Source organism: Aricia agestis, chromosome 19, assembly GCF_905147365.1.
Source record: "Aricia agestis chromosome 19, ilAriAges1.1, whole genome shotgun sequence".
Taxonomy (NCBI): Eukaryota; Metazoa; Arthropoda; class Insecta; order Lepidoptera; family Lycaenidae; genus Aricia; species Aricia agestis.
In genome coordinates this window covers 1,222,372-1,234,082 of record NC_056424.1, presented here as the reverse complement: position 1 = coordinate 1,234,082, position 11,711 = coordinate 1,222,372, and the positions used below count along the sequence as shown (strand labels likewise).

At 39.7% G+C, this 11,711-nt stretch overlaps 1 protein-coding gene across 4 annotated transcripts in view; it reads left to right on the top strand.

Moving 5' to 3' along the window:
• The first annotated feature begins 1,266 nt into the window (after nt 1-1,266).
• Nucleotides 1,267-11,711, top strand: part of LOC121736428 (cytoplasmic aconitate hydratase-like) — a 36,295-nt gene continuing 25,850 nt past the window's right edge. The window contains exons 1-10 of one of the 4 annotated variants that reach the window (XM_042127616.1): nt 1,267-1,428; nt 6,130-6,228; nt 6,664-6,830; nt 7,009-7,154; nt 8,108-8,177; nt 8,294-8,356; nt 8,846-8,972; nt 9,850-9,980; nt 10,535-10,706; nt 11,198-11,298. In XM_042127616.1, coding sequence (XP_041983550.1) covers nt 1,422-1,428; nt 6,130-6,228; nt 6,664-6,830; nt 7,009-7,154; nt 8,108-8,177; nt 8,294-8,356; nt 8,846-8,972; nt 9,850-9,980; nt 10,535-10,706; nt 11,198-11,298 — 1,083 coding nt within the window. In that variant the 5' untranslated portion in view covers nt 1,267-1,421. Of the gene's footprint in view, nt 1,429-6,129; nt 6,229-6,663; nt 6,831-7,008; nt 7,155-7,492; nt 7,691-7,749; nt 7,825-8,107; nt 8,178-8,293; nt 8,357-8,845; nt 8,973-9,849; nt 9,981-10,534; nt 10,707-11,197; nt 11,299-11,711 lie in introns of those variants that run through there. The other 3 variants (XM_042127617.1, XM_042127618.1, XM_042127619.1) reach the window with 3 other exon arrangements.

The following is an 11,711-nucleotide window of genomic DNA, read 5'->3' as shown; positions in this document are numbered from 1 at the left end:
TCGCGCGCGAACCGTGCGCGACGCCGCGGCGCCGCGAAAATCCTGCGAAGCATGAGTGAGAGATCCGATTCGCATATGTTTCGCACTTCGCGGCCCGTTCCCCGATTGTTGTCGGTTTTCTGCATAAACCTATAAACAGTATATATTATGTCTATGGTTGACCCAACCAAGGTGACCTCTGTTGGTGGTTGGAACCGATCGTGTATACGGCCTTTTACATTTTGTACTGAGCCGAGTGAGCTCGAACTCGCCGGAAGGATATTTCGGATAGTGTTAGATAGCTCATTTATCAAAGAAGGCTATAGGCTATTTTATCACGCAAACTAATAGGACCGAAGAAACAGAGAAAATGTGGTTAAAACGGAAAATTATAAACAAGGGTTTATCTCACGAACTACTAAAGCAATTTTGTATGTTATATAGAGTAGACTACGTGAAGAGAGATAAGCTATTTTGTTGCGAAAAAATGTACGATTTCGCTAAATTCCTAATAATTTACGCGAGCGAAGCCGCGTGGGACATCTAGTTTATAATATAAAGTAAGATAAATTGGCTCAAGGGCGCAAACTATAGTGCGTCAAGAAAGTGAAGTAATTAAAAAGTGGCAACATTGCGAACATGTCGCGAACTGCGACATGTTCGCAATGCGAGTGTGGATCAGTAAATTTGGCAGAATGCGCGATCCGCGGCGCGATGCGCGCGCGAGTGTGGATCGGCAGTTAGACAACTCTCCCTTTAGAGGCCCATTCACGCAGGACTGTACGGCCCGTACAGTCCTGCCGTGAATGGGCCTCTTTACCAGCAGCGCCCCGTCCACATTGGGCACATTCCCATCCTTGGAGCACTATGCAAGTCGTGTGTCCAACATATTATTGATGCATTAGGTTTACCCAAAAGGACCCGAGAAAATATATTAGGTCTACCGATCTGATGGCGAAGCAAAACGTTTGATACTTTTTTTTCCTTAAAGCGGCGGTGTGTGAATGTGATATGTATGCAAACGTAAGAAAATATCCAATGACCAAGGATATTTTTTGAAAATCTCCCATCCTTTGCCATGAGATCATGGTAGACCTACACTTCTCTGGAAGTTTTTGTTTCGAAAAAATTGCCACTTGTTAAACAAATTCCGCAACAAAGTTGCGGGCACCATCTATATGTAAGTATAGATGGTGCCTGCAACTTTATGCCCGTAGTATATAATGTAGGTAATACGAAGTGTTTATACGGTTCGAAACAACTCGAAGTGCATGTAAAACTTCCGTCTAGCAATCAGTTGGTAGCTTGGATCGACAGTGATCGCTCGGCTACTAATTCACATTCTATCGATATCGATAAAAATTCTTCACTTATAGTTATTAGTTTGACACTTTATAGATTTTCCCATCACTAGTTTGTACGTGACTTTTTGACAAAGTACCATGGCGAGTGAGTATTTGTGAATTATTTTATTATTTAATTAATTTTATATTAATTGAAAGTGTTATAATGCGCACCTGACGAGGTCTTATCAGATAGTACTTCGAGGTGTTTACTGATTGAACCTTATAGAATGTTATCTCAGTATCGTGTGACTTCTTAAATGTAAATATAAATGAATGTTTATTAGATATTTCTCGTTAAATATAAACTTTGAACTCATAAAAACCTTTTAGCGTGTTTACCTTACATTACTCGGCGTTAAAAACAACTTATAAGGCCGCTGTGCTAACTTAACTAATGGGTACTAACCTTCAGAATCTACAAAATCAAATTTATTATTCTAATTAATTATTAATCGGTTACCGTATTAACTACGGGTAGAATTACCATATTTACGAAATAAATAGCTCATAAAATATAGCATTGTATGAATACTTCTAGTAATTTGTCATTCATGAATCACGGCTTGAAACTCCTATTTTCTGTTATATCTACCAATAATTTTGCATACTTAGCTATCTTGAGACCTTGAACTTACATTTTCACATGTCAATGCCCTTGATATTATAGAATCAAGAATGTTTGCTATTTATCTTATAAGATTGCTAATACAATGTCATTTTTAATTGCTTGTTTTAACACTGTTGCTATAAATGTTTACATAAAACAAGTTTTGTTCTAATTAACATCTTTGGGAACGGATATTCCACTATTCTGTCATGTTGTTACAATGTTATCTTAATTACTAAGGAAGTTTGGATATTTTCTATATTATAAATTGTGTAAATAAGTTCTACCTCTTTTGATGATCTAAACTATGAATAGGTACTCATTTCTATAACAATAACAATATGCCCTACCTATTACTATTTAATTTAAATTAAATTAAAACTATTTAATTACTTTTGTGTTTTTGAATTTTTTAACTTTTTATCTGTACAATGTTTTACAATTTTATAATAGTAGGTTTTTAATAATTGCTATAAATAATGTTAAAATATAAAACTTTATACTATTTTATATTTTTTAACTTACTTTTCTTTACCTTTATAAACAAATGGCTTGTTCATTTCTTTCTACAGCTTATAATTATACTATAGAATTATATTGTATAATATTATACTGTGATAATATCAATTTGATTCAGTAGTTAATCAATCAATAGTTGTTATTACATACAAAATAGTGTAGTAATAGTGACCTTGCAACAATTTGAACACACTTTAGACTAAAATAAAGTAACTATCAATTTTTTATCACATTTATCTATTTAATTCATCAAGGCCCATACGCTCACCGGTGTCCGAGACACAATAGAAATTCTATTGTGTCTTGTTTTTCCACAATCAATGGGTTAATCGAATTGTATCTATTTCTCTCTGTATCTTCACTGGTAGTTACAGTTTTACAGAAAAAGTATTAGCTAATTATCATAAAACTTTGTCTAAATTTTCTGATACATATTAGGAGTAATGAAGGATAATTTCAGGAAAAAAAATATTAGGAAAAATAAAATATAAACTGAAATATCACATGCGAGGATTGTTTTAGCAAATACAGACCAGCGTGGTCTGTATTTGCTAAAATTTTACTATTGGTCTGGTTAGTTTTAAAGGCTATTGCGCGGTAACAGTACATTTTTTTTTTGATAAATAGCACCTTATGATCTTTCCCGAGAGCCCGAGACTCAAAGTATCTTTATACCAAATTTCAGCAAAATCGGTTCAGCGGTTTCTGGAGTGAGTAACAGACAGACATTTATATGGATTGTAATGATCTACAATACTTATACAGTAATAAATTCAATGAACGGCGTAAAGGCGTGTTATTTTATACATAAGACCACTTCCTTTAGTGTTTTTCATTGACAATAATTGCGTATGTATAACATAAATGGGTGTGTAGCAGCTACTTGTAGCGATTGGTTCAATAAATCATTATTAAGAATTTATATTTACATTTATTCAACAAGGTTGGTATGTACTTATATGAGTATGTTATAGAGTAAATAGTTGCTTTTTACTATTCACATGCCTGTTTTCACCAACCGCCTCCTAAGTCGTAACGCTAAGTGGTCCCCTAGCGGTAGGGTTGCCATCCGTCTGAATTTCCCCGGATTTGTCCTAGTTTGAAGGGCGTCTGGGGTGCGTCCGGCCGGTTTTTTGAAAAGCGGCTGGGTGAAGTCCAAATACTTTTGATGAGAAAGAGAAATTTATCTTATAAGTCATGCAGCAATAAACAAACTATACAAACTCGCTAAGCATACACACGGTTTCTTGCACGGACTTGAGTTAGTCAGATTGAATGAACTGACTGAATTAAATTCAGCAAAAATTGGCAAGACGTTATCGTAAATACTGTTTAAGAGGTATCCAGGGAAATAACCACATTTCGGCCAAATGTCCGGGAATTTTGTCGTGACTCGTGCCTGACCGGCGAAGGGAATTTGGGTGATGGCAACCCTACCTAGCGGCCATTAAGGGTACATATCCTTCAAGATTTCACGAATAACACGAACATCCCCAACCCGGGGCACCCGTGATGAGTTTCCCCTGCGCATAAAAAAAGGGGTGAAGCGTGATGGCAATAGTTTCTTCGTTTTCTACTGCACCCGCGTTCCCTCCTACGGCAAGCATTCTTCAACTTTTGTACGGTCCATAATCTGAATGAACGAACTGTACCAAATAATAGGGATTTCGCTTTCACGATTCTTGCTATCGATTAAATTCGTTTCGAATAACGTTAATGCGTAATTCGTAAATAATAATGCGACGTACGATGCAATTTTTATTTTTATTACTCCAAAAAATAAAAGTTGGTTAGAAAGAGACAGATAGACAGACCATAAAGTTAATATACCTAGCGGAATAGAGGAACAAAGGTCTGAACAAGAGAGATGTCACTGCGATGCGATGCGTGGTAAAAAGAGACGTGTGATACATGACAGCAGCACTCTTTTTTTGACGTCCAGTCGGCACGTGCCGCACGTTGAAAATTTAATCTCATAGAATTAATGTTCAATCATGCTTGTGTAAGTGTATACGTACACATATTTTTCACACAGATGAAAACCAATTTCGGTTTCGTTTGACAGCTCTAGATTGTTGCTCTATTCCGCTAGGTATATTAACTTTATGAGACAGACAGACTACATGCCAGACAGCTAGACACACTTACATATTTTGTATTGTTAGTTAAGTATGGATATGTCGCAGTCCACTTATAGCTGTAGTGTTGAACGTTGCTGTCAACAAGTCGGCTAAACGACGTATAGCCGTGTGCTTGAATGGCGTTGTTTAGTCAAAGGGCTAGCTGTTTTATTGAACGGCTATATTTTAACCAGTTGGCTGCGACAGATATAAGTATATATAATATATTGTGAATAAACTGAGATCGCAACGACGTAAATGCGTGTGACCTTCCAAAGGTCAATGTATAAAAGTTTTGCATAATCAATATTATTTATTATCATCATCCACAGCACAATCGCTTTTTACCGTGGTACAATTCTTTATTGACGGCGAAATTTTGAGGCCCAGGAAAGGACATAATAATAATAATATATCTATGAACGCTTTACACCACGTCAGTCTGGCCCCGTGTGTTACGGGTACCAGACAACGGAAATATATTTAATACTTTCATACTATACATATATTTAAGATGTTTTTTTATATGATACACATATTTAATATACATCCATAACCCAGGAATTTTGAAAATTTTTTGTTCCGTCGGCCGGATTCGAACCCGCGACCCCCGGCTTGAGCTACCGACAGCCCACCAACTGAGCCACAGAGGTCGTCATAATATTAGGACACTTTTTATCCCGGAAAAATCAGTTGCGGGCGTTATCTAGTTCTAAATAATAGTGACAATAAAATACTGATAGAATTTAGGGACAAAATTTAACATTTTCTACAACAACACCACAACTACATTATGTGGTCGAGCGTGTACTTTGTATTAAAAATGAATAGGACTGTTCACAACTTCACACGTGTACAGATCTTGCAATCCACGAGCGCGCGGCGCCTTGTGTGAGTGTCCATATTATCTAGTATCTACACACGCGTACATGGCTCGCTCGCTACTGACTGCTCCGTCAGGTACGCACACTAACGAAAACGTCTATTAACAATTATTACAACTACAAATAAAGGCTACGCGCGCTCGTAGATTGCAAGAACATTACCAACAAATACCATATTCGACGACCTCTGTGGCTCAGTGGTGAGCGCGTTGGCAGCTCAAGCGGGGGTCGCGGGTTCGAATCCCGCCGACGGAACAAAAAGTTTTCAAAAAGTTCCTGGGTCATGGATGTGTATTAAATATGTGTATCATATAATACAAATCTTAAATATATGTATAGTATAAAAGTATTAAATATATTTCCGTTGTCTGGTACCTGTAACACAAGTCCTTCAGGTACTCACCACGGGGCCAGACTGACGTGGTGTGAAGCTTCCATAGAAAAATAAAAATAAAAAAATAAAATATTTTCAACCGCATGTGTGATACAGATGATATTTTGTCGCGACGATGTGGTGTGGTTGTGGTAGTGGTACTATGGTATATTTTCATTAGCTTACTAATAAAAATATCAAAGACCTGTGCTTGCAGAGGACCACGTGTGTACCTTACCCTGTGTTAGAAATAAGCTTTTCATTCAGATTTTTAAATAACCTTCATGTTCTGTCGTTTCAGCTGCAACTGCAAACCCCTACGGCCGCCTACTGAAGACATTCGAAGTGAATGGCAAGACATACAAATACTATGACCTAAACGAGCTCGGTGATAAATATGGTAAGTTTTGGCTAGTTGTATGTAAATGTATGACTTCAAGATCAATCCCTTTTACTATTAAGAAGATCCATAACATATACAAACGTGATCAGACGTTATATACTATTTGTCCTTGTCTGTTAAGCCATATTCAATATATCAGACAAGGACAAAACATTGTAAAATTTTAAATTATATTAGAAAGAATGTGTATTTCGTCTTTGTGTAGGTAGAAATCTCATAAAAGAATTCTGACTGATCACAAATTTTTTTTATCCATTACCTAATTGTTCGTGACATTTTAGGTTATGTTAGGTTACGTATGCATATTGTTTTGGGTCACATCAAGCGTAATTAAAAGTTTATAGCTAATACACCCCACGACCCGGAATAATTTCTTACCTATGTTCCAATATAATCTTTAATGGCTGCCATTATAAAGCTTTTTTTCTCCAGGCCGTCTGCCGTTCAGCATCAGGGTGCTGCTGGAGTCGTGTGTCCGCAACTGCGACAACTTCCAGGTCCTTGAGAAGGACGTCCAGAATGTCCTCGAGTGGGAGAAGAACCAGACTGTGGAGGGCGGAGTGGAGATCGCGTTTAGACCCGCCAGGGTTATATTGCAGGTAATTGAGTTATTTTTTAATTTTTTAGTTATTAATTAGGCAAAGTTAATTAGCTTTTTGGATTGTTTATAAGGTATAGAACCTAAGGTCAGCTAGTAAACCGCAAGAAGCGTCTGATTGTGTGGTAAAACGCCAAACGCTGAGTTTCTAAGACGGATAAAAAATCCTCATTTCCAAGGATCTGACCGGCGTGCCAGCGGTGGTGGACTTCGCGGCGATGCGCGACGCCGTCCGCGATCTGGGCGGGAACCCGGACCGCATCAACCCCATCTGCCCCGCCGACCTCGTCATAGACCACTCCGTGCAGGTGGACTTCGCTAGATCGTGAGTGACTGTTATATATCGTGAGGTTCACCAGCGGTAGTCCGCGAGCTGGGCGGGAACCCGGACCGCATCAACCCCATCTGCCCCGCCGACCTCGTCATAGACCACTCCGTGCAGGTGGACTTCGCTAGATCGTGAGTGACTGTTATATATCGTGAGGTTCACCAGCGGTAGTCCGCGAGCTGGGCGGGAACCCGGACCGCATCAACCCCATCTGCCCCGCCGACCTCGTCATAGACCACTCCGTGCAGGTGGACTTCGCTAGATCGTGAGTGACTGTTATATATCGTGAGGTTCACCAGCGGTAGTCCGCGAGCTGGGCGGGAACCCGAACCGCATCAACCCCATCTGCCCCGCCGACCTCGTCATAGACCACTCCGTGCAGGTGGACTTCGCTAGATCGTGAGTGACTGTTATATATCGTGAGGTTCACCAGCGGTAGTCCGCGAGCTGGGCGGGAACCCGGACCGCATCAACCCCATCTGCCCCGCCGACCTCGTCATAGACCACTCCGTGCAGGTGGACTTCGCTAGATCGTGAGTGACTGTTATATATCGTGAGGTTCACCAGCGGTAGTCCGCGAGCTGGGCGGGAACCCGAACTACATCAACCCCATCTGCCCCGCCGACCTCGTCATAGACCACTCCGTTCAGGTGGACTTCGCTAAATCGTGAGTCATGTTTATAAAATGGTAGAAAATTACAGATAGGTCACGAGATTTGCTGCCTATGTGAAGCCTAATTAGGAAAAATCAAAGGTAAAGCAAGAACATCGCGTTGCGGCGTCGTATCGCAAAAACAACTATTGCACAGAAATGTGGAAGTTTACGCTGCAACACTTAGCGTAAGTGTGAACTATTTTTTTATTGATAAGGGTCATAGGAATCTTCACTATAAACTGTATACGTTATATTTTAGCACTTTATTTTTATTAAGTAAATTTTTTCATTCCAGCCCTGACGCGCTGAACAAGAACCAAGAACTCGAGTTCGAGAGGAACAAGGAGAGATTCCAGTTTCTGAAGGTTAACGGCTTCCTAACATAATATCATGATTGAAAGACAAAAATTTAACATAATATAACATTGTAGCAGATGACAAATCAGAATCTTTAATTAATAAACTCTTTTATAATTTCCAGTGGGGAGCTCAAGCGTTTGACAACATGTTGATTGTACCTCCTGGCTCTGGTATAGTCCATCAGGTAAAGAAATAAAAATATTTCTTTTTAAATCACGTAAATCTTCAAAAACGTGCAAAGGCAAAATACTAAGACATTCCGCGAGATTTCTCTTGATAAAAAAGATTTGCTATTCAGCTGACTGAAATTTTACACAAGAGGTCATTTAAAATTTTCACACTAAATTATACGATTTTCTGACTGTCGAAGATTATATGTAATGTAAAATTCAAGTAATTAACATGTTAGTTAAAGTCTTAACCTAAATTGTGTCACACTACCCTTAAAGTGGCAGTGCCATTAATGATACTTTGATCCCTAAATTTTTAAATGTTTCTTTTTTTTTATTTATTCAAAATAAATTTACATAATATTATCTTAAACAATACAAACGCCAAACTGCATAACAGTTTGTTGGCGATTGGCGAGATTATGGGTCTCAGAAACCCGAAATAAATGAGTTTATTTATTTAACATCCCCGTGTATAATAATATTATGATGTATGCTCACAGGTGAACTTGGAATACCTGGCGCGCGTGGTGTTTACCGGTGACTTTGTGTACCCCGACTCCGTGGTGGGCACCGACAGCCACACTACCATGATCAACGGCCTGGGCGTCGTGGGGTGGGGCGTGGGAGGTGAGTGGGCGTGGCTTGGCCCAATATACATATTATTATTATATTAATATACATTCTAAAACATTTTGTAATGGCTGATAGGCTTTTTACACACGGCGCCGCAGCGGCAGCGTTTTTCGCCGCCGCGGCGCGATCATGGGGTCCGACTAGTCTCGTATGTTTGTTGAAAGCTGCGGCACCGCCGGCGGCGCCGTGTGAAAAGGGCACATAGAAATACAAGGATGAGTATGCGCGGTGGCGGTGCCGCTGTTGCTGCGGCGCGTGTGTAAACCATAAAGTTAATATACCTAGCGGAATAGAGAAACAAAGGCCTGAGCAAGAGAGATGTCACTATCAGTAACATTGCGTGGTAAAAAGAGACGTGTGATACATGACAGCAGCACTCTTTTTTTGACGTCCAGTCGACACGTGCTGCACGTTGTCAATTTAATCTCATAGAAATCATGTTCAATCATGCTTGTGTAAGTATATACCTACACATATTTTTACACACAGATAAAACCAATTTCGGTTTCGTTTGGCAGCTCGAGATTGTTGCTCTATTCCGTTAGGTATATAAACTTTATGGTGTAAACACGCATTTAAATGATGTGTCACAAAAGCTTACTTATCAGTTGTCAATTTTGACATTTTAAGCAAGTGTCACAGTTTTTCAACTCGAATTAAAAATTTCGTGAAATTCGTATGTGGGTCATCCATTCTTCTGACTCTTATCATTTGCGCATTGCCACTGAATGAGATGCAATTTTTTTCTATTCGAGTAGAAGAAACAAGTAGCAACGGGATCAAGGATGAATTCGTAGGTACGGCGACCACACTTAGGTTAGAATCTATTTCATTTAGCAGACTACCTATAAGAGATACTCCTGATCTCCAGGTATCGAAGCCGAAGCGGTGATGCTGGGCCAGGCCATCAGCATGCTGCTGCCGCGCGTGGTGGGCTACCGGCTGCACGGGGTGCTCAGCCCGCTCGCCACCTCCACCGATCTGGTGCTCACCATCACCAGGGTATGAGTCCAGCATGCTGGCCAATTTGTTAAAATGGCACTATGCTCGTCATGCAATAAAAATATTTTATTGAAGGAAAGAAGAGAAATTCCTGTCATAAATAAAATTACACGAAAACAAAATTACAAAACACCTTTTTCAAACATACAAGAAATTGTGTTGGTACGAATACGTTTACGTTATACGCTACACGCGTACAGTACGCTACGTTCAGCGCGCATTTTGCGTCTAACGTGAACGTAAACGTACTCGTACGCTTCATGTGTAAAGAACGTAGCGTACTGTACGTATTTATCGTACAGATTGCCTTGATTGCTTGCTTACTAGTAAAAAAAATAACTTATAAATAGAAAATTGTAGTTATTATTTACGGTAAAGCAAACGTACCGAAAGACCGTAGATGCACCGACTTTTTGAGATGGCGGAATGCGAATGGAGGGCTACCCTAGATGGTTGGCGCTAGTTAAGGGAGTTAGTTCTTTCGTTCAACAGTGGACAAAGAAAGGGCTGATAATGATGATGAGTTATAATTTATTTATCTTCCGTGTTCCCAGCACCTCCGCTCGCTCGGCGTGGTGGGCAAATTCGTGGAATTCTTCGGCCCTGGCGTGGCGGCGCTCAGCATTGCCGACCGCGCCACCGTCGCCAACATGTGCCCGGAGTTCGGCGCCACCGTCGCCCACTTCCCCGTCGACCGCCGCTCGCTGGAGTACCTGCACCAGACCAGTGAGTGTTCTAGCATGTTCTAGAGTGTTCTAGAATGTATGTTAAGTATCAGGTTTAGTCATTAATGTCATTAGTACGCTGATGCTGCGAACCAAGAAAAGTGATAGAACATGACACACCTGACAGCACACATCATCGCTTGAAGTGTGAGGCAATATATTAAACACAAGCAAGTAGATTGTATTCAAATAGAGTTTAACATGAATCTACAGTCCGCCATTAATCTACAGTACACTCAATGAGATATACAATACAATTAATATTTGTATCAGCCGCTTATCGCGGCTCATGGCGTTTAGTGTACTCCATTAGGGGCGTTACTGTACCATCTTCACGACGAGTAGTCTCTGTATCTCGCATTTTTTTCACCAATAGAAATCAATTAAATTATCTGTAACAAAACTTTTTCAAGAGATGGTAACTCCCATCTTTTGTGTGTGCATGTAATACTATTTAGGCAAGTGTTTTACATAATATCGTTATATCTTCAGACCGGTCGGCGGACAAGATAGCTGTGATCGAGGCGTATCTTCGTGCTTCCAACCAGTACAGGGACTACGACAACCCCGCGCAGGATCCCATCTTCTCTGAGGTGATTTAGCATTTGTACTCTGATCCACTTACTAGTAAAAATACACTGCGTACAACTATACAAAAAGAAATGTTATTCGACATACAGATATAGAGAGCAGACTTTGAATAACTATACACTGTGTAAATATTTTTTTTGTTAATAACAAATAATAAAAGTTTTACCTCATTTATAAAATTAACTTGTGAGTGCTCAGCGCGTGGGATTGTCGCGGTTTTAATTTATTTGCACTCGCAAAGAACACTATCATACATGTACAAAAAAAGGTTAAAATCAGATCAGTCCAGCAAGGCCGATCACATCTGCGTTACACTAAAACCTCCACAAAACATTGTGTATAAATGGAAATAATGGGCATTGTCCAAAAAAAATCACATGTACTTTTTATATTTTTTTTCGTTAAAATAGGGCAT